At 41.6% G+C, this 24,076-nt stretch overlaps 2 protein-coding genes across 2 annotated transcripts; both read left to right on the forward strand.

Moving 5' to 3' along the window:
- The first annotated feature begins 9,851 nt into the window (after window positions 1-9,851).
- Window positions 9,852-17,370, forward strand: LOC125374756 (mucin-5AC-like). The gene is made up of 2 exons (XM_048386179.1): window positions 9,852-10,001; window positions 16,182-17,370. The coding sequence occupies exon 2, from the start codon at window positions 16,247-16,249 to the stop codon at window positions 17,351-17,353; it is 1,107 nt and encodes a 368-aa protein (XP_048242136.1). The 5' UTR covers window positions 9,852-10,001; window positions 16,182-16,246; the 3' UTR covers window positions 17,354-17,370.
- Window positions 17,371-17,931: 561 nt separating this feature from the next.
- On the forward strand, window positions 17,932-23,339 carry LOC125374648 (ankyrin repeat and KH domain-containing protein mask-like). The gene is made up of 3 exons (XM_048385807.1): window positions 17,932-18,225; window positions 18,595-18,678; window positions 18,844-23,339. Exons 2-3 carry the CDS (start codon window positions 18,642-18,644, stop codon window positions 22,770-22,772), a joined length of 3,966 nt encoding a protein of 1,321 aa, XP_048241764.1. The 5' UTR covers window positions 17,932-18,225; window positions 18,595-18,641; the 3' UTR covers window positions 22,773-23,339.
- Window positions 23,340-24,076: the final 737 nt, after the last annotated feature.

Here is a 24,076-nt window from a genome sequence, read left to right on the forward strand (position 1 = left end):
AAGTAATAGTAAACCAGGCTTATTTTGTAATTCTGTTTCAAACAAGATATCATATGGTAGTGGTATGTTTTCGCTAATACATTTCCCAGGGATAAAGCCAGGTTGGTTTTCATGTATACGAGTATTAAATGTCCAAATGAAGTCAAGTCTAGCTTGCTGTTTTGGCCTTTTCTTCCACCGTGTGTATTTCTTTGCTTCTTAATTTTTGTCTCTGCAAACAATTAGATCAACGCTTTCTGTTTTTTCAACTAACTTTGTACTAACTTTCTTGGTTTGGGATTGTTGATATGATTATAATTTTCCAAATCGACAGCAGATTGAGAACCAAGTTCCAATTTCCTCATATAACCAGTGATTGGTTTTCAAATTCGTCAATATAATTGAATAAAGTTTTGTAAAAAGCAGGTTCAGCTTGATATGGCCAATAAATATAAGTTAGAGTTCACCTTATGCCCGCTATTGTGCTATCTGCTATCATATCGTTTAAATCTATGGAATGTTATTTCTAAAGTGTAACAAAACAAAATGGCAACTGCTCTTGCATTTGACTTATTCTCATTATTTGTCCCCATTCATTTTGAACTATTGTTTTATCATCTTTAGAAATATGAATGTCTTGTAGACATAATTATTACAGAAAATCTCTTCTTTTGCCATAGGTTCATTACTTCTTTACGTTTTGTTTTATCTGCTAGGCCCCTGCAATTTGCTGATACTATGCTGGTTTTGTCACCTATATTCAGTGTTTTCCAAAATAAACAGACTCCTGTTGTAAAGGTTGTTATTGATATCATACATTGATTCATCCATGACTGGACTGAATTTAATGTTTTTAATGTTTGTGGGGAAAACAGATTGTATGAAAATGTAGCAGGACGTGGAGTCATCCCACAGATGACATCCTTACCTAGTGTAGCGTTTCCACAAGCTATATCCATCATGGGTATTTGAAATCAAACAGCATTACCATGGCCAGAATTGGGAGTGTTAATATAGCCATCAACTGACCTGTCCGTAAACTAGGCCAAGAAAGGGAGGTAACTCGCGTGTGAGTGACTGAGTGAGTGAGTATGGCTTTACGACGCTTTTAGCAATATTACAGCAATATCACGGCGGGGGACTCCAGAAATGGACTTCACACGTGGTACCCATGTCGAACCCTGGTCTTCGGCGTGACGAACGAACGCTTTAACCACTAGGCTACCCGACCGCCCCAACTCGCGTGTGAACATGGTGTGTGAAAGAGTAACACGTCAATACATAATATGTTTCTGATGGCATCATTAATCACACGTAGTTCTCAGATATTATCTTCAGTCGAACAATTAAGTAAAACTATTTGACTATACACCAATACTGGTTGTCAGATACTCCTAAGAACCATGTAACTAATAATAGTAACCAAAGAACTCGCAGATGAGGCCAAAGGCCCTCGGCTTCGTCTACGATTTTTTGCCGACTTTTCCGTCGATGTTGAAATTCAAGAGAGATACATAATCTCACGAACATTGACATGTAGTTTCATACGCGCTATGTTCTTGATAAAGTTCAAATATATGAAAACATTTAGAAAAATGACACTCACGTGATTCTATAAATAACAGCGTCAACAAACTTCAGTGTCACTGAACGTCATTCAATCATAGATTGATCAAGATAGATGCAAACATCATCGCGCATCATCCACGTTGCAATGTGTGGGTTCATTTAAGACGTAATGACACGATGATTTGCATTAGTGTACACTTTCACAATGCCAAGCACAACCAGGACTGGTGTAGCCATCGTTGTTTACTACAGCCGAGTGTTGTCAATGTCTCATCGAGACTGATATGTAGCCACGGTCTGCATTCTTCCTGTACTGGAGGGTGATATCTAGCCCTTTTTCCTGTGCTCTAAATGTCCCTGGCCTGACTGTCTCCCCTCAATCAGGAATTGACCAATCCACTTTGCCAGCGCCATACTTGATCTATGTTCAGACAACAGTATACGCAGTTGGTGAATTCTTCTGGCTCCTCTACGCAGTTGGTGAATTCTCCCGGCTTGTCTACGCAGTAGGTGAATTCTCCCGGCTTGTCTACACAGTAGGTGAATTCTCCCGGCTTGTCTACGCAGTAGGTGAATTCTCCCGGCTTGTCTACGCAGTAGGTGAATTCTCCCGGTTTGTCTACGCAGTAGGTGAATTCTCCCGGCTTGTCTACGCAGTAGGTGAATTCTCCCGGCTTGTCTACACAGTAGGTGAATTCTCCCGGCTTGTATACGCAGTAGGTGAATTCTCCCGGCTTGTCTACGCAGTAGGTGAATTCTCCCGGCTTGTCTACACAGTAGGTGAATTCTTCTGGTTTGTCTACGCAGTAGGTGAATTCTTCTTGCTTGTCTACGCAGTAGGTGAATTCTCCCGGCTTTACTACGCAGTAGGTGAATTCTCCCGGCTTGTCTACGCAGTAGGTGAATTCTCCCGGTTTGTCTACACAGTAGGTGAATTCTTCTGGTTTGTCTACGCAGTAGGTGAATTCTCCCGGCTTGTCTACGCAGTAGGTGAAATCTTCTAGCTTGTCTATGCAGTAGGTGAATTCTCCTTGTTTGTCTACGCAGTTTGTGAATTCTTCTGGCTTGTCTACGCGGTAGGTAAATTCTCCCGTGCAGTTGGTGAATTCTTCAGGATTGTCTACGCAGTAGGTGAATTCTTCTGGCTTGTCTACGCAGTAGGTGAATTCTTCTGGCTTGTCTACGCAGTAGGTGAATTCTTCTGGCTTGTCTATGCAGTTGGTGAATTCTCCCGGCTTGTCTACGCAGTAGGTGAATTCTCCCGGCTTGTCTACGCAGTAGGTGAATTCTCCCGGTTTGTCTACGCAGTAGGTGAATTCTCCTGGCTTGTCTATGCAGTAGGTGAATTCTTCTGGCTTGTCTACGCAGTAGGTGAATTCTCCTGGCTTATCTATGCAGTAGGTGGGTTCTCCCGGCTTGTCTATGCAGTAGGTGAATTCTTCTGGCTTGTCTACGGAGTAGGTGAATCTCCCGGCTTGTCTACGCAGTAGGTGAATTCTTCTGGCTTGTCTACGCAGTAGGTGAGTTCTCCCAGATTGTCTAAGCCGAAGGAAAATTCTCAGGGAATGTCTATGCAGCGTTAAACAGTTTTCTTTTCATGCAGTAATGCCGCGTTGTTAATGTCTATAGATATATGGGGCTAATCCTGTTGTTAACGTCTATACAGATATGGGTCTAATCCTGTTGTTAACGTCTATCAATATCTGGGTCTAATCCTGTTGTTAACGTCTATAAATATCTGGTTCTAATCATGTTGTTAACGTCTATACAGATATGGGTCTAATCCTGTTGTTAACGTATATAAATATCTGGTTCTAATCCTGTTGTTAACGTCTATAAATATCTGGTTCTTATCATGTTGTTAACCTTGATAAGTGTCTGGGTCTAATCCTGTTGTTAATGTCTATAAATATCCTATTCTTACCATGTTGTTAATGTCTATAAATATCTGGGTCTAATCCTGTTGTTAATGTCTATAAATATCTGGGTCTTACCCTGTTGTTAATGTCTATAAATATCTGGGTCTAATCCTGTTGTTAACGTCTATAAATATCTGGTTCTAATCCTGTTGTTAACGTCTATATATATCTGGTTCTTATCATGTTGTTAACGTACATAAATATCTGGTTATAATCATGTTGTTAACCTTGATAAGTGTCTGGGTCTAATCCTGTTGTTAATGTCTATAAATATCCTATTCTTACCATGTTGTTAATGTCTATAAATATCTGGGTCTAATCCTGTTGTTAATGTCTATAAATATCTGGGTCTTACCCTGTTATTAATGTCTATAAATATCTGGGTCTAATCCTGTTGTTAACGTCTTTAAATATCTGGTTCTAATCCTGTTGTTAACGTCTATAAATATCTGGTTCTTATCATGTTGTTAACGTATATAAATATCTGGTTATAATCATGTTGTTAACCTTGATAAGTGTCTGGGTCTAATCCTGTTGTTAATGTCTATAAATATCCTATTCTTACCATCGTTGTTAATGTCTATAAATATCTGGGTCTAATCCTGTTGTTAATGTCTATAAATATCTGGGTCTTACCCTGTTGTTAATGTCTATAAATATCTGGGTCTAATCCTGTTGTTAATGTCTATATATATCTGGGTCTAATCCTGTTGTTAACGTCTATAAATATCTGGGTCTAATCCTGTTGTTAATGTCTATAAATATCTTGGCCTAATGCTGTTGTTAATGTCTATAAATATCTGTGTCTCATCCTGTTGTTAATGTCTATAAATATCTGGGTCTAATCCTGTTGTTAATGTCTATAAATATCTGGGTCTAATCCTGTTGTTAATGTATATAAATATCTGGGTCTAATCCTGTTGTTAATGTCTATAAATATCTTGGTCTAATCCTGTTGTTAATGTCTATAAATATCTGTGTCTCATCCTGTTGTTAATGTCTATAAATATCTGGGTCTAATCCTGTTGTTAATGTCTATAAATATCTGGGTCTAATCATGTTGTTAATGTATATAAATATCTGGGTCTAATCCTGTTGTTAATGTCTATAAATATCTGGGTCTCATCCTGTTGTTAATGTATATAAATATCTGGGTCTATTCCTGTTGTTAATGTCTATACATATCTAGGTCTAATCCTGTTGTTAATGTCTATAAATATCTGGGTCTAACCCTGTTGTTAATGTCTATAAATATCTTGGTCTACTCCTGTTATTAATGTCTATAAATATCAGGGTCTATTGATTACCTCTGAATCTATCTGGACTCAAGCCTGAAAGATGCTACCAGAGCAGCTGGTAAAACACTTACCCCACATACTCGTTGACACTGCAACAGAGACTAGAATTATTACATACTCAGTGACGTGGTGAATGGAAACTGATGTGACTAAATGTCATATGGTCGTAGTAGTCACTCAGAAGAAAGTAAAATACACTGTCTGAGGTTGCCATTTAGGTGTTTGATAAAAAAAACGTGTACCTATATCAACTTAGGGATGTGAAAATGTGGATTTTCAGTCCATGAAATGTATGTAAATATTTGTTAAATACGAGTTATAAATTATCAAGTAGTGTTGTGAATGGGGTTGATATCATCCGTCGGTTATTTACCACACAAGATGTATTATAGTTTATAACTATTGGCTACATAGAGATATCCAGGCCACTGCTGTATAATGTAAAAGAAACATTTGAAAGATGCCACCCCAAATACGTTATATAATAGAAAACGTCAAGGCCAGAGAATAACCAGTCTTTATTGTCCGCCGAGTCCACTGGATGTAAAAGGCAAAATACTAATGAACATTATATCACTGAATCACTGAAACACACTTTAAAGGTTTGCTTTTTATCCTTTTGGATTGAAATAATATTGTTTTTACAACAGGTGGGAATGTGCAGTTACATCTGAAGGTATTTTAAGAAATATTAAAAGATTAAAGAGTTCAGATTGGCGCGGATAAGTCACTTCATCAAAAATTGTAGAATTCAATGCTTTCTTTAAGTCCTTGTTGGAATGTGAAATGTACTTATTACATTTAAAAAAAAATTACAGTATAGAAGAACATTGATTATATTCAGAAGTGGATATAATTTTCTCCGAATACAGAAATGCCGTGGGGTTGATGGTGATAATACTATTTTTGCAGTCAATTCAGTATCTGAAACAAAAAAACCATTTACTTTTAAATCGCGCAGTGTATGATCGAGATGACACTAAGCTAACAAGTTTAATAAAAATTAATATATCTGATGTCAATCAATTGTCCTATATGCATTAAGTCAATTTCCGAGGGGAAATAAAATAATAAGGAAAGTAGAAAATATTATCATGTCCCATTGAAAGTGTTAAAATCACACTCTCCGTAGTCAGCTTCCAAAAAAACATATTTGGGGGCGTGGCTTAAGGGTACCGGCGCAGCGGTCCGTGACAAAGGTTTTCATTGGCTGGCTGGTAGTTCTTAGCAGCCATATACATATCCTGTTTCTGTTATTTCTGTTAATCCTACAAAAATAACAACAATGTATACATTGTTGAATGGGTTAAAATTTACCCTTGACTTTGACGTTGTGAATAATAAAAACATAACAATTAACAATCTGTAACTATCATTGTATTACACTGAAAGGACGATAACCTCGTTTTATGTCCTTACTGACATCCTATTCGAACCCCGGTTCGCCCAGATTATGTTTCTAGGTTTGTCAGCACCATACCCGTGCTCTTGGATTTCACCGAAGTGGTAAACGTCTGAGACCTGCATCACTTTGGACTTTCCTCCCACCTTAAGCTGACACGCCGCGATATAACTGGAATAATGTTAAAATCTGCGTTTAAACAAACTCACTCACTCACACTCACACTGACAACCTTTTGGGTTCCCTAAACGATGACCTCTTGTTTATCCAGCAGCTGGCCAAGGGATAATCCCCATTGTGTTTGTTGAAGCGGATGCTTGTAACACATCGGTAACGATTTGCCACACAAAAATACACAACACATCTTAAATTTACGTAATTTACAGTACAACTAAAAGAGAAACAGCATTGTGGTAATCGTTCACTGGTTTCTGGTTGTCAAGAGGTTGTCTCTTCTCCCTCTCCTGGGCATGGTCTAGGTTTCTCAACTTCTTTTTGAGTGGCATCAAACTATACCTAAATTGTGATCGCAGCATTATCCCACTCAACCTGCAGGATATTTTCCAGTGTATGGCCAAATTAAAAATGTTGACAAATATTCTATATTAATAAGCATTATGAATTGTACTTTGTTATTTGTACTTTGCAGTAATTGTACAAATTGTCTTAGAAACTTTCAAAGTACATTATGGCAGCCTTATAGGTTGCGTAAGGTGGGAAAAATACAGCAAAAAGAACATCAGATGTCCTATATGTGTTAAGTCTATATCCGTGGGAACAATATTCCTATAATTATTCGAAAGTACATAAATGTCTAAGTGAAAGTGCTGAAATCACAGGCTCCGTAATCGGCCTCCATAGCAAAAAGGTTTTTGTGGCATGGACTATAACTATCGGTATAACCTCACTGTGCCCTCACCCGAACCTGCACCCTATAACAATAGGTGAGGGCACAGTGAGGTGTTCCCAAACTATCGGTATAACCTCACTGTGCCCTCACCCCAACCTACACCCTACAACAATAGGTGAGGGCACAGTGAGGTGGTCCCAAAACTATCGGTATAACCTCACTGTGCCCTCACCCCAACCTACACCCTATAACAATAGGTGAGGGCACAGTGAGGTGTTCCCAAACTATCGGTATAACCTCACTGTGCCCTCACCCCAACCTACACCCTATAACAATAGGTGAGGGCACAGTGAGGTGTTTCCAAACTATCGGTATAACCTCACTGTGCCCTCACCCCAACCTACACCCTATAACAATAGGTGAGGGCACAGTGAGGTGTTCCCAAACTATCGGCACAGCGGTGCAGCGGCGCTTGGCAACTGTTTTCATTGACTGACATGTTTGCCGTGTTTATCTATCTTGTGATCCTTAGCCGTTATACATACTGTTTCTGCTATTTCTGTTAAATAGAACCCATCTATGGACATCACCATCTTGTTGGTAGACTTCACTCCACTGAAGCCCAGATTTTGAGCCTTCCTCCGGAGAGAACAATGGCAATAGCGTCCATGGACATCACGGTTTAATGGGAAGCTGGAATCTGGATCACAATAGCTGCAGGGGTCGCCTGATGGCTGATGAACCATGTCACTGAAGACTTAGAAGACGCTCATAGGTACGTCGTGTACGAGTGAGTGAGTTGGGTTTAACGCCGCTTTTAACAGTATTCCAGTCATATCGCGGCGTGTCAGCTTAATGTAGGAGGAAAGCCCGAAGTGATGTAGGTCTGAGACGTTTACCACTTCGGTGAAACCCACGGGCACGGGTATGGTGCTGACAAACCTAGAAATATAATCGGGGCGAACCGGGATTCGAACCCTACAATCCAAGGGACGCAACTCTGCACAGCGAATCGCGGAGCCTTACACGACTGGGCCACCCGTGCCCCCCAATAGCTAGGAAATCGGAATTATAAAAATACAGGAGATGCAACAGTAGAAGCATGTACGGTTAGTTAATAGTTTTCAACAGTGTAGAAGGCAGTATATACTGGTTCAAAAAAAGGTTTAGGACCACCCTTCTTTCATACAACTACAATAAATTTGTCATGCCATGACAGATTAATCATTGCAATATGAAAGGATCGGGGCTCTTCTACTTTACTCTCGTAGTATAATGTAGAAAATTCATCCTGTCACTTCCCCCAAACAACATACTGTGTAACTATTATTCCCTTTAGGCCTAACCATGTTGGGGCGGCCGGGTGGCCTAGTGGTTAAAGCGTTCGCTCGTAACGCGGAGGACAAGGGTTCGATTCACGGCATGGGTACAATGTGTGAAGCCCATTTCTGGTGTCACCCGCCGTGATATTGCTGGAATATTGCTTGAAGCGTCGAAAAACCAAACTCACTTACTCGACCTACGTACCCATGTGGCGTGCGAGGCTGGGCACACAGGGCAAGTCAAGCTCCACCCTAAACTGTCACACCCGTACTTGTGAAGATATTGTCCTACTATAGAGTGCACCAATTCTACTCAATGTGATCTGTGTGTTGATTCTACTTAGGCGGAATTATTCAAGGAATTATTCATGCATTGGTACAAGTCTTAAGTCGACAAACCTAAATATCTGATAGTTCTAACTCATCTGGCTCGTCTATTTCGGCAAAATCAGCAAAATCCAAACCAGGTAAACAGGCGTCTATCGACTATTTTGTCCAGGGACCCTGGTTGTCTCTGACAAACGACCACGAGTCCGTTCAGCTAGTTCCGTTCCGGGAATCTGATGCTTGTCAATCCAGCGATGTGTGTCAGATTGCAAGTACACCTTGAATTGGATCAAGTATCACGGCTGTCGATCCAGTGCATCATATTTCGGATCAGCAAGGGCCACAACGGGGTGAATCAGGGTCGACGGTTACGGGCTCTCATGATACCCTGCTTTCGGATCGGATTCCCAGGGTGCAGGCCCATCCACGGACCTCGGATCCTACAGTGAGAGAGTTAGTGAGTGAGTGAGTGAGTGTCAGCTTAATGTGGGAGGAAAGCCCGAAGTGACGCAGGTCTCAGACGTTTACCACTTCGGTGAAACTCACGTGCTGACAAACCTAGAAACATAATCGGGGCGAACCGGGATTCGAACCCACAATCATAGGTTTCTGGCGTGCCCTAGGGACGCAACTCTGCACAGCGAATCGCGGCGCCTTAGACGACTGGGCCATCCTTGCCCCCCGGATCCTACAGTATTTGGATCCCCCCTAGGAACCAGCAGGAGCCTTTCCTGTGGAACTTGAAAAATAACCCCGGAGAGAAGTCGTACGTTTTCACTGTCGCAATCTACAACTATTCACTCACTCACTCATCAGCTGGAAATAAATGTCATTAGAACATTTTTACAACTTATACCGGGTTATGAATAGTATATCAAAAGAAGATACACACACTATCTCAAATCTAAACATGTTAAATATGGTGTAAGACTGAAACAGTTTTGAAAGTTTATGTGAGATCACTTTAATAACTCTGTTTAACCCAGCTCTATCACTTACTTTAAAATAGTTAAATGATTTCAGTACAAAGAAGATACCATCCCATGAGTGAGTAAAAATTAAACGTCGCATCGGCATTATTTCAGCCATATAGGGACTCCAAACCATGAAAGCCTACACAAGACAAAGTTTATACCCCAACATACACCGCCGGCCATCTGACATGAGGCTTGAACCACTTCACTTGGCTGCAGGTGTGGGACTCATCTAAAACCAGACTTACCGTGTTGCTGTACAAGTTACCTCCCCTCCTACCTCTATACAGAAAGTAGGATTTACTTCCTTGTTACGTGGACAAGACAGACACTCCCCTGCACGTTCTTCACGTCTTACCAGGTAAACAATACAAATAACGAGAACTGTGGCATAAACAACCTTCATTCGCTCACTTTTCTGTGTAGACAATATAGACACAAACTGATTTAAGACCTTGAGAATTTATATTAAAGGGTTTATACTTAGAAACAGAAAATACAACGCTTCATTCTATCAATAGTTGAGGGTTCCATTTGACAATCTAAACAAAAAAAATTACAGTTCACACTGATTTTTATATGTAACAAATATAATTGATTATTATCACACAGGACAGTTATTTTCAGGATAAATGTTCGTGCCTTATTCTTCCCCGCCCTGGACGCAGGGAGGTTAATAGGTTAGTTAGTTTTTGACTGAAGGAGCGCGCTTTGATCTGGGCATGTTTTAACCTGCCACATTCTGTTTCTAATGGAGACAATGTATGCAATTTGTTCATTTAGGGGAAATAAATCTCTCTTCGCTAAAGTTAACCGGTCTATATTTTGTAAGAATAAACTATTAAGTATTATCACCTTTAGCTATATCTTGAAATTGAGCTTTATCACGCACTGGCCTTGCAATGCTGTACTTCGTATCTTATTCAAGCTGTGAGCTGCCGCGGGTTTGGAGGGTGAGTTATTATACGGATGAATAGCTCTATTGCGCACTACCTTTCAGTGTATGGTAAGTTATTCAGGCTGCCAGGGAGGCGGTCAGGTCAAACGTGCAGGTGACGCGCACTCAATCTTTCTCCCTTCACAATGCTTTTGCAACTGCAGTCCGTTTGACTCCAAATGAGAACGATGAATTGCAAAATAACCCGAAATCCAGAAAAGTGTATGAAACATCAATACGGTACTTGACCATGAATACCCTGTACCCAACAAAATCTGAATTTTGTTTATTTTAAGAACCATAACGGATGAAGTTCTTTAAGAAACTATCATGTAATTTTGTATAGAAATGTGTACATGACACGTAGGGGGGACAAACCGTGGAAGGCACAGCGCAAGCACGCATGCACTGCACGTTCTGTGGTAGGGGAAATGATAGAGCGTTAGAGGGGCCGTCTCATGATAATTTCAGTCACAATCTGACTGGCTCATGCCATAGATCTCGTCGTCGGAACTGCTGGTGCCTGAACCGACTGCAACTATTATAGGTTGGACTGTTGCTGGCCGTAGTCCATCTCGTGACCAATAACGTGGCTCTATCTCGTCAACGACTGTGGCCACACAACGCCTCCATGTTTCAACTGTTACCCGACCAAGGGATTCCTTTACGAGTTGTTCAACGTCTCGTCATTTGAAAGGTTGTGTTCGATCGTTCAACGTCACCCTTGACGATGCCCCATACCAACTCGACTGGATTCAGGTCGCAGTGATAAGGTGGCAGTTGTAAGACAGCGTGACCCTGACGCTTGATGTAACTGTCAACTTTATACATGGGGTCAGGTTTCATAGTTTTGATGAGCTGTGGTTTCGTCGCTCGAGAAGGAAAGGTAATGTTCCTTCGTTGCAGCCAAGTAACCATGTCTCCTTTACGGTTATTAGAGGTTGGAGGTTGCTTTCTGGATCCTGCACACAATGAGAGACTTGGTAGGCAAAGCAGGGACTAATTTATCTTTCACCCACTCCAGAAATACATTGCCGTTCATTTCTGTGTGGTAGTCCCTGTTGTCTTTGGCCTTGGCTCTAAAGACGAGGTCACAGTCTGGGAGAAAACCCTGACTAGCATAACCAGCATGGAGAACTATGAGTCTTTCACCCTTTCCCATTGGTAACTTTCTACCAGACTCCTTACAGTCACCACTGGGTACCCACTGACTGCTGGCTGTGTGTGACACATTTACCCATGTCTCATCTAAGAAGACGGGCTCATATCCTTCTTCACGTTTCTGCTTGATGGTACGAAGGTAATGATTTCGGAGACGAACAATGTCAGACCGTTCACACAACACAGCCCTATTTTCTCCAGTTATCTTTTTGTATTTGTAACCAAATGTATGCAACACCTGTACTTTGTAACACGTAAATCATGGTCAGTTTCAATGTGTTTCTTCAAAATTCTTAGGGACAGGTACTTATTTTCTGAGTGCAGTTTAACAATTCCACGTCTGACTTGATCCCTTTGAAAACTGTTTAATTTATCAACCTTGCGTGGTTTTGACATGTTCCCTACCTCCTTGGCCTGACTTTTTGTATCTCGTCGACTAACAACACTTTTATGTTTCTCAGGGGACATACCAAGAGCTTTTGAAGCTCGTTTTAAGAATTTATTAATTGCATAAAAAGGCTTTGCTCTTTCTGCTTCACTTCTAAAGAAATCATACACATTCAACATCAACTGTTTAACATCTGCTGAGTAGCACATCTTTGTTGTTAACTTCCGGCAGAGATGGTCTGTAGATTGCAATTATTTTCCTTAAAAATAATACGTTGCATGATATATTCACCATGTTGGGTTTAACATCGTAATATTCTTCTGAACATACATCAAATCTAAACCGGAAGTAATCACAACACAAACCCTGCTAACCAAACGGAACCGTACACAACAGTAATGAATGAATGAGTGAGTGAGTTGGATTTAGTTATATCACGGCATTTAGCTTGATGTTGGAGGAAGCCCGAAGTGATGCAGGTCTCAGACGTTTACCACTTTGGTGAAACCCATGAGTAGGGGTATAGTGCTGACAGACCTAGAAACATAAACCGGGGTTCGAACACACTGTCATAGGTTTCTGGCGTGCCCTGCACAGCGAAATGCATCTTAGACGACTGGGCCACCCATACCCCCGTACACAACTGTCACAAACTATCATACAACAAAGAATCATTAGATAAGATAAGATATTTGTTACATAAAATTCCATGAAGAAACAGTGGCAATATACTACAACTACAAAATATATGCACAGTAAGTTCAAACACACAGGTACATTCAACATACAAAGGAGGTACATTATAACAATTCCATTTTAAAACAAGCGCAGTATTATGAAATAAATAAATATGAATAAGAACCAAGATGGCGGGTGTTACTCCTTCTCTCTCTCTCTCTCTCTCTCTCTCTCTCTCTCTCTCTCTCTCTCTCTCTCTATATATATATATATATATATATATATATATAATAAAATAATAAAGTCCACGTTTGTCCATCATCTTCTTTATATCAGTTTCATACATAGTACTTTCGCTGTCACTGAAGAGCTGTCATGAGACAGCGAAAGTACTATGTATGAAACTGATATAAAGAAGATGATGGACTAACGTGGACTTTATTATTTTATTATATATTACATGTACACCGAGTGAACATTTACCTCATTTTTGTATATATATATATAATGTAGAGGTGTGATTTTTTTCTATCCGAATATATTATACTATACAGGCAAGCATCGAGTTCCTGGGAAATACGCATACGCGTACTTGTCTGTATCACCCCCCACCCTCCCCCACCCCACCCCACCCACCCCAACCCCCAGCCCTGATTGCTATATCTGAACTGTTGAAACAATTAAACTGTACAATAAACTTTGAAAATTGATTGAAAGTGTACGAACTTGTCTGCAACCTGAACTGGATCCATGTAATGTGAACAATACATTCCGGAAGTCATGTGACCCAGAACGAATAACAATGAAGCCACACCTCCGAGAGCTGTCTAATAGCAATATAAGTCAGCATGAAAGTTTGGAATTAAATATATAGGATCGATTCTAGAAAGCTCCCTGTAAACATCGGTTGATAAAACCCTTGACTGTGATGGCATCATCACGCAATGATGATAATGATAATGTTAACAATCTGGTTGGAATGACCTCGGACCCCCAACCCTGGATCGCGAAGGCAATCGACGACTGTCAAAACATCTAAATGTAGACTGTGAACTGTAATATTTTATACGGACGACAATTCACTCGAGACTTGCAATAACTGTAACTGTAACTTGTATGCTTGAATAATTACAATCTTGAAATATATCGAAATGAATCTGGAATGGATGTCGGAATCTCGGAATCATATTTTTTGCATCCTAAGAGATTTTTAAATTGGCTAATATTAACACTTGGTCTGCTCTCTAAGTATTTAATTGCGGATTAGTGATTATTAACTTTTGAGGATATCCGGATGGCGTCTTGTTGACGTCCGGATGTCCTCAAAAGTTAATAATCACTAATCCGCAATCAAATACTTAGAGAGCAGACCAAGTGTTAATATTAGCCAATTTAAAAATCTCTTAGAATGCGAAAAATATGATTTAGTTATGACGTAACCCTGGAACCATACCATGCTTGTCAAAGTCAAAATTGCCGCTCCAAAGTAAACCTTGACAGGTCTATTTATAGATGACCTAAGGTCACATGATACGCAACCGTGACGTAAGAAATCCAAGATGGCGACTGTAAACATGAGTGACATGACTGACATGACTCAAGTTGGAATTTACTGCTTATTTGATTCTGTAACTTGGAAAAACACTGCTTAAATTAAGGTATGTCATCCTTGTAACGTGCAACATGATGCTAGTACCATGGTTGAAATTAGTGTGATGGCTTGGAGTTTTGAAAATCTGTTTACCTTGCCAGAACAGCAGGTTTTTTTGTCTTCTACTTTTATTTTGCATAAATATTCTCATTCCTGACTCTGTAGGTACCACATGCAAATTACAATTTGTTATATCTTCTTGGTTACGCATGTGTGCTTTATGACAGTACGGGTACAAAATTTCTTTGCACCGTGTTGATCCTCTGTATCAATGTTACCTTGTACACATGCACCCATACCAATTCATTTAGACCCTAATCAAAACGTGTCTGACAAAACTGTTGAAGCACATCACTGAGCTTCAGGTGTGTGACTTGTTTCCACCCTGCTTATACCGTCATACTTTGTTTCCCTTCCAGATTAGTACCGTGGTTACCACTTGTGCCGCTACTACTACCACTTCTACTACTACTCCTACTACTACTACTACTACCACTACTACTACTACTATTACTAACACTACAACTACTACTCCTACTACTATAACTACTACTACTACTCCTACTACTACTACTACTACCACTACTACTACTACTCCTACTACTATTACTACTACCACTACTACTACTACTACTCCTACTACTACTACTACTACCACTACTACTACTACTCCTACTACTATTACTACTACCACTACTACTACTACTCCTACTACTACTACTACTACCACTACTACTACTACTCCTACTACTATTACTACTACCACTACTACTACTACTCCTACTACTACTACCACTTCTACTACTACTCCTACTACTATTACTACTACTACTACTACTACTACTACTACTATTACTAACACTACTACTACTACTCCTACTACTATAACTACTACTACTCCTACTACCACTACTACTACTACTACTACTACTACTACTACTACTACCACTACCACTACTACTACTACTACTACTACTACTCCTACTCCTACTACTACTACTACTACTACTACCACTACTACTACTACTACTACTACTCCTACTACTATTACTACTACCACTACTGCTACTACTCCTACTACTACTACTACTACCACTACTACTACTACTCCTACTACTATTACTACTACTACCACTACTACTACTATTACTAACACTACTACTACTACTACTATAACTACTACTACTCCTACTACTACTACTACTACTACTACTACTACCACTACTACTACTACTACCACTACTACTACTACTACTACTACTACTACTACTACTATTACTAACAATACTACTACTACTACTACTACTATAACTACTACTACTACTCCTACTACTACTAATACTACTACTACTACTACCACTACTCCTACTACTACTACTACTACTACTCCTACTACTACTACTACTACTACTATTACTATTACTGGTCCATTTGCATTGCATGCTGGAAAAATACAACTTGAGTAATTGTTTTATATAAGTATTCTGAACACTAAATGTGATTCTTAACCCAGAAGAAACCATCAAGCCATAGGTTAATGCCCCCCTGTGTTAGGGTGTAGTGACATTTAGTCATCACAGTCACCGAGTATGACCACCTGCTTCACCTTTAGCCTCCCATCATGACGACTAATAGAATGCTGGAACACTATTCTAACCCAGATCCCCACTGGGACTTGCCTGATTCTAATCAATCTCCTAAGGCATGGTTTGTTTGTTTGTTTCAGAGTCTCCTTCTTCATGTTCTTGGAATCTGAAATGCTTGTATGGAACAAACTACAGCTTTTGAAGGATGGAAACTGACGACAACGTGGCACAAGGTGGCGCTGTGGCAAGACCATTCACAGATACTGTAGCTGCCACAGAGGGAAGTCAGCAACATGGGAGACAACTCACTACAATATCAACACAAGATGGTGCGGCGGCTAGACCTTTCACAGATAATGTAGCTGCCACAGAGGGAAGTCAGCCACAGGGGAGACAACTCACTACAACATCAACACTAGATGGCGCTGTGGCTAGGCCTTACACAGATACTGTAGCTGCCACAGAGGGAAGTCAGCAGCAGGGGAGACAACTCACTACAACATCAACACAAGATGGCGCTGTTGCTAGACTTTTCACAGATACTGTAGCTGCCACAGAGGGAAGTCAGCAGCAGGGGAGACAACTCACTACAACATCAACACAAGATAGCGCTGTGGCTAGGCCTTTCACAGATACCTTAGCTGCCACAGAGGGAAGTCAGCAGCAGGGGAGACAACTCAATACAACATCAACACCAGATGGTGCTGTGACAAAACCTTACACAGATAATGTAGCTGCCACAGAGGGAAGTCAGCAGCAGGGGAGACAACTCGCTACAACATCAACACCAGATAGCGCTGTGGCTAGGCATTTCACAGATACTGTAGCTGCCACAGAGGGAAGTCAGCAGCAGGGGAGACAATTCACTACAACATCAACACCAGATGGTGCTGTGACAAGACCTTACACAGATACTGTAGTTGCCACAGAGGGAAGTCAGCAGCAGTGGAGACAACTCACTACAACATCAACACCAGATTGCACTGTGGCTAGACATTACACAGATACTGTAGCTGCCACAGAGGGAAGTCAGCAACAGGGGAGACAACTCACTACAACATCAACACCAGATGGTGCTGCGGCTAGACCTTTCACAGATAATGTAGCTGCCACAGAGGGAAGTCAGCAACAGGGAAGACAACTCACTACAACATCAACACCAGATGGTGCTGCGGCCAGACCTTTCACAGATAATGTAGCTGCCACAGAGGGAAGTCAGCAACAGGGGAAACAACTCACTACAACATCAACACCAGATGGCGCTGTGGTTGGTCCTTCCACAAATACGACCGCCTCCGTGGTCTTGTGGTAGAGCGTCCGCCTGGAGAGCGGAAGGTCCAGGGTTCGATCCCGGGCCGCGTCATACAAAAAGTCGTTAAAAGATTGTACTTGTTGTTACCCTGTCTGGCGCTCGGCATTAAGGGGCTAAAACAAGGACTGGTCGGCTCGGAGTCAGTATACTGTGTCTGAGTGGGGTATTCATGTTAAACTGCGGCATGGTATCTCAGTGAGCTAGCACTATAAATCGGCATCAGTCCGGACTAGTACAAGCAGCCACACACACACATACACGTGCATGCACGTCGCTATATAAGTGCAATAATCTTGGACGCGACGTTAAACTCAATTTCACCTCACCTTCCACAAATACTGTAGATGTTGCAGAAGGAAGTCAGCAACAGGGGAGACAACTCAATACATCAACACCAGATGCTGCTGTGACTAGACCTTACACAGATACTGTAGCTGCCACAGAGGGAAGTCAGCAACAGGGGAGACAACTCAATACAACATCAACACCAGATGGCGCTGTGGCTAGTCCTTACACACATACTGTAGCTGCCACAGAGGGAAGTCAGCAGCAGGGGAGACAACTCACAACAACATCAACACCAGATGGCGCTGTGGCTGGACCTTTCACAGATACTGTAGCTGCCACAGAGGAAAGTCAGCAACAGGGGAGACAACTCACTACAACATCAACACCAGTAGGTGCTGCGGCTAGACCTTACACAGATAATGTAGCTGCCACAGAGGAAAGTCAGCAACAGGGGAGACAACTAACTACAACATCAACACCAGATGGTGCTGTGGCTAGACCTTTCACAGATACTGTAGCTGCCACAGAGGAAAGTCAGCAGCAGGGGGCACAGTCCATTTCCACAACCACCCACAACTACTTTGGTGAGGCTGTATGGAAAATCTGACTTAGTTTTCTTTTTGAGGAAAACAAAAGGAGGCCGTGGTAATCTAGGCACCATTATCCACTGTGTAGTGTTCCGTTCCATGGTTGTTGAAGAATCCTGTGATCTTTTATTTAAATTTATATGTTGATTATGTTCCACGCTTTTTCAGAATCAAAACTGTACTTTTTAGTTTCACCAAAGTGGTAAACATCTAAGACTTGCATCATTTCCCTAATTTAGTTGGCATCCCTTACTCACTCACTCACTTCAGGGGAGAGCCTGCAACCTGTAAACAAAACAAAGAATCTGACTAGAAGATGTTGTATTTCAGTGGAATACACCCTAACTTCATTCATTTTTGCTCCAGGTTCTACAGTTTCACATTATGACCTGTCCAACTCCTCTAACGTGGCAATGGAGGATGGCAGACATCAAGGCTGTATATCTCAAGGTAGGAAAGGCAATGAAACAACCCATTGTGAATAGCTTTACATGTTATTCAGAATTAAGCTCATAACCTGAGATTTAGCTAACACGGAATTACAATTTAAGCTTTTGAATAGAAAAGGAAATATGATGTTCATATACGCATTATATTTGATGTCATTGTTTTCAGAGTGTCTCAGTGTTAGGATCAACCAGCTCAGTGATATGTTTGTGGAAACCCATGCTCTTGACAAAGCAAAAGAACTTCTGAAAAGACACAACCACGTGGCCATCTGCGGAGCCCCTGGAGACGGGAAAACTAGTGCTGCTCTCAGGATCTGTGAAGCGTATATGAAGAAAAAGTATCAAGTATTGTTTGTTGAAAGTATTGAAGAGTTTGACAGTGATGTCGTCATTAAGCGAAAGTGTGACATGCTGGTTGTGTTTGACGATGTCTTTGGCTCTGTTGCATTTCCAAGCAGCTTGGAGAAGATACACAAAATGTTCAATGCCTTGGTTGATGTTTTACTGCGCTTTACAAGAGACAAGGAACTGAAAGCCAAGGAAAAACAACCCCAGAAGAAAATTAACGAAAGAAGGAAGAAGGAAGATGAGAAGCAATGTGAAGATGAAAAGACACCAGTGTGTAACTACAAGCTTCGCTTTATATTCACATCCAGAAGCTACAACTGGAATGAAGGATGTGCACGACTGCATCAGTTCAAAGTAAATCTGTTTAAGCCGGAAACCATTGTTGATATGGTCAAGACTTGTTTAACCACAGAAGAAAAGAAACATATTCTGACATTGTTCAGGAAATGCCAAATGTGCGATATCTCCAATAAGGACATGAAAACCATTACTCAGTTGCAAGACAGCAGGTTTGGCTTTCCTCTGATCTGTAAACTGTATTGTACCAACCCAGCCTTCCAGATGCACAACATAATTGACTTCTTTCAGAACCCTGTGACCTACCTGAGAGGTGACCTTGACACCATTGTCCGTGAAGGCAGCAGCAAGTCGGCAGCTCTAGTTCTCCTCGTCCTGTGTGGAGGGAAATTGAACCTTGCCTCTTTTAAGGGGAAGGAGAAGAATCTCACTGATCTGTTTCAGGCTGTAAAGGAGGATGTCGTGTCTTGCACTCGGACAGACATTGGCAGGGAGATCAGCAACTTTACTGGCACCTACTGTACGGTGGAGAATCATGTAGCCTCCTTCTCTCATCCATCCATCTACGATGCTGCAGCATGTGCCTTGGGGAATCTCAATGAAGATTTGTTACTGGAACATTGTTCCCTGCAGTTTTTATATGAAAGAGTGAGGCTGAACAAGGATGATCACCAGCAGACAACCCACACTGATGATGTCACAAACATGATCTACATCACCTCAAGTCTCCACCCGTTAGTGATCAGCAGATTGGTGGAGGGTGTCCGAGAAGGATGCTTCAGATGGACAGTAGGCCACCCTGTATTCAGAAGTGCTCAAATATTCTCCGACTTCTTGACACAGATGACGGCAGACTTGCAAGATGTTGTTCACAGGAAGGATAAGAGCTCAGGTGAATGTTTTCTGTATTGGGTTTCACTGTCAACTAACCATTCACTGTTTGAACGCTCAGTGTCACTGATGAGTAGCGAGAGAAGCCTTTCACATTCTGTACTCGCTGACTTCTATGAGAGTATCATAGGCTGTACACAACATGGCAATGTCAGGCATCTTAAACATATTGCTGCTGTACTCAAACAACATGGGGAATACGATGTAGACAATAGGACAAATGGAGTGAGGACTCCGCTGATGATTGCTGCGGAGGCAGGACAGTTGGGTGTGTTCAACTTCCTCCTCCAAGAGGGAGCTGATGTTTCAGCAACAGACACATATCGTTACAACTGTCTTCATCTTTCATGTAAATCAGGAAGCAAAGATATTGTAAATGTTATTATTAAACAGTTTCAATATCTGATCAATCACCGCGATTGTATAGGGAACACACCTGTTATAGTGTGTGCTACGTCAGGGCAGGTTGAAATCCTCAAGTGTCTTGTTTCACACAAAGCAGATCTTACTCTCAGGAATGTTTTCAGGAATGTGAACGCTTTCCACATAGCATGTATCAACGACCATGTATCGGTTGTAGAGTATCTGCTGACATGTGAACACATAACCATAGACATGCGAGGAGGATGGGAGGATCAAACAGCAGTCATGATGGCAGCTGAAAAAGGACACTGTGATGTTTATAATCTTCTTGTGTTGGAGGGAGCTGATCTGTCACTTATTGATAGAAACAACATGGACTGCCTGATGTTGGCATGTAAGGGAGGTAATTCGACTATGGTGAAACACTTCCTGTCCTTGAAAACATTTGACATCAACAGACGACGGGGGTCAGGGAAACAAACAGCAGTTATGTTGGCAGCTGAAAGAGGACACTCTGATGTTTTTAATCTTCTTGTGTTGGAGGGAGCTGATCTGTCACTTACTGATGAAGAAAACAGGAACTGCCTGATGTTGGCATGTGAGGGAGGTAACGTGTCTATGGTGAAACACCTCCTGTCCTTGAAAACATTTGACTTCAACAGACGAAGGTGGTGGTCTAAACAAACAGCAGTTATGATGGCAGCTGAAAGAGGACACTTTGAAATTTATGATCTTCTGGTGTTGGAGGGAGCTGATCTGTCACTAACTGATGTATACAACAGGGACTGCCTGATGTTTGCATGTGATGGAGGTAACGTCTCTATAGTGAAACACCTCCTGTCCTTGAAAAAAATTGACATCAACAGACGAGGGGGGTCACAGAAACAAACAGCAGTTATGATGGCAGCTGAAAGAGGACACTGTGATGTTTATAATCTTCTGGTGTTGGAGGGAGCTGATCTGTCACTAACTGATGTATACAACAGGGATTGCCTGATGTTGGCATGTAATGGAGGTAACGTGTCTATAGTGAAACACCTCCTGTCCTTGAAAACATTTGACATCAACAGACGAGGGGGGTGGTCCAAACAAACAGCAGTTATGATGGCAGCTGAAGGAAGACACTATGAAGTTTATTATCTTCTTGTGTTGGAGGGAGCTGATCTGTCACTAACTGATGTAAACAACAGGGACTGCCTGATGTTGGCATGTCATGGAGGTAACGTGTCTATAGTGAAATACCTCTTGTCCTTGAAATCATTTGACATCAACAGACGAGTGGGGTGGTCTAAACAAACAGCAGTTATGATGGCAGCTGAAAGAGGACACTCTGCAGTTTATGATCTTCTTGTGTTGAAGGAGGCTGATCTGTCACTAACTGATGTAAACAACAGGGACTGCCTGATGTTGGCATGTGAGGGAGGTAACGTGTCTACAGTGAAACACCTCCTGTCCTTGAAAACATTTGACATCAACAGACGAGGGGGGTCACGGAAACGGAAACTAACAGCACTTATGATGGCAGTTGAAAGAAGTCACTATGATGTTTATAATCTTCTTGTGTTGGAGGGAGCTGATCTGTCACTAACTGATGAAGAAAACAGGGACTGCCTGATGTTGGCATGTGAGGGAGGTAACGTCTCTATAGTGAAACACCTCCTGTCCTTGAAAACATTTGATATCAACAGACGAGGGGGGTCACAGAAACAAACAACAGTTATGATGGCAGCTGAAAGAGGACACTCTGATGTTTATAATCTTCTTGTGTTGGAGGGAGCTGATCTGTCACTTATTGATAGAAACAACATGGACTGCCTGATGTTGGCATGTAAGGGAGGTAATTCGACTATGGTGAAACACTTCCTGTCCTTGAAAACATTTGACATCAACAGACGAGGGGATTGGTCTAAACAAACAGCAGTTATGATGGCAGCTGAAAGAGGACACTCTGATGTTTATGATCTTCTTGTGTTGGAGGGAGCTGATCTGTCACTTACTGATGATGAGAACAACGACTGCCTGATGTTGGCATGTAAGGGAGGTAATTCGACTTTGGTGAAACACCTCCTGTCCTTGAAAACATTTGACATCAACAGACGAGAGGAGTGGCGGCAACACACAGCAGTTATGATGGCAGCTGAAAGAGGAGACAGTAATCTTTATGATCTTCTTGTTTTGGAGGGAGCTGATCTGTAACTAACTGATGAAAACAACATGGACTGCCTGATGTTGGCATGTGAGGGAGGTAACGTGTCTATAGTGAAACACCTCCTGTCCTTGAAAACATTTGACATCAACAAACGAGGAGGGAGGTGGAATAAAACAGCAGTTATGATGGCAGCTGAAGGAGGACATAATGATGTTTATGATCTTCTTATGTTTGAGGCAGCTGAACTGTCAGCTGATGAGGAAAACACGGACTGCCTGATGTTGGGAATTCTTGGAGCTGCCGAGTCAAAATTCAAACACATCCTGTCCTTGTAAACATTTGACATCAACAGACGAGGGGGGTCACGGGTACAAACAGCAGTTATGATAGCAGCTGAAAGAGGACACTCTGATGTTTATAATCTTCTTGTGTTGGAGGGAGCTGATATGTCACTAACAGGCATGTGAGGAAGGTAATGTGTCTATAGTGAAACACCTCCTGTCCTTGAAAACATTTGACATCACCAGACGAGGGGGGTGGTCTAAACAAACAGCAGTTATAACTGCAACTGAAAGAAGACACTCTGATGTTTATGATCTGCTTGTGTTGGAGGGAGCTGATCTGTCACTTACTGATGATGAGAACAACGACTGCCTGATGTTGGCATGTAAGGGAGTTAACGTGTCTTTGGTGAAACACCTCCTGTCCTTGAAAACATTTGACATCAACAGACGAGGGGAGTGGTCTAAACAAACAGCAGTTATGATGGCAGCTGAAAGAGGACACTCTGATGTTTATGATCTGCTTGTGTTGGAGGGAGCTGATCTGTCACTAACTGATGTAGACAACATGGACTGCCTTATGTTGGCATGTGAGGGAGGTAATGTGTCTATAGTGAAACACCTCCTGTCCTTGAAAAGATTTGACATCAACAAAAGAGGAGGGAGGTGGAATAAAACAGCAGTTATGATGGCAGCTGAAGGAGGACATGATGATGTTTATGATCTTCTTATGTTTGAGGCAGCTGAACTGTCACGGACTGCCTGATGTTGGCAATTCTTGGAGCTGCCGAGTCAAAATTCAAACACATCCTGTCCTTGTAAACATTTGACATCAACAGACGAGGGGGGTCACGGGTACAAACAGCAGTTATGATAGCAGCTGAAAGAGGACACTCTGATGTTTATAATCTTCTTGTGTTGGAGGGAGCTGATATGTCACTAACAGGCATGTGAGGAAGGGAATGTGTCTATAGTGAAACACCTCCTGTCCTTGAAAACATTTGACATCAACAGATGAGGGGGGTGGTCAAAACAAACAGCAGTTATAATTGCAGCTGAAAGAAGATGCT

Source organism: Haliotis rufescens, unplaced genomic scaffold, assembly GCF_023055435.1.
Source record: "Haliotis rufescens isolate VD_foot unplaced genomic scaffold, xgHalRufe1.0.p SCAF_6, whole genome shotgun sequence".
Lineage (NCBI taxonomy): Eukaryota > Metazoa > Mollusca > Gastropoda > Lepetellida > Haliotidae > Haliotis > Haliotis rufescens.

Coding starts and splice junctions, on each gene's coding strand:
- LOC125374756 (XM_048386179.1), top strand. CDS start 16,247: ATGGAAACTGACGACAACGTGGCACAAGGTGGCGCTGTGGCAAGACCA.
- LOC125374648 (XM_048385807.1), top strand. CDS start 18,642: ATGGAGGATGGCAGACATCAAGGCTGTATATCTCAAG. Junction 18,679..18,843: donor TCAAGGCTGTATATCTCAAG/GTAGGAAAGGCA, acceptor CATTGTTTTCAG/AGTGTCTCAGTGTTAGGATC.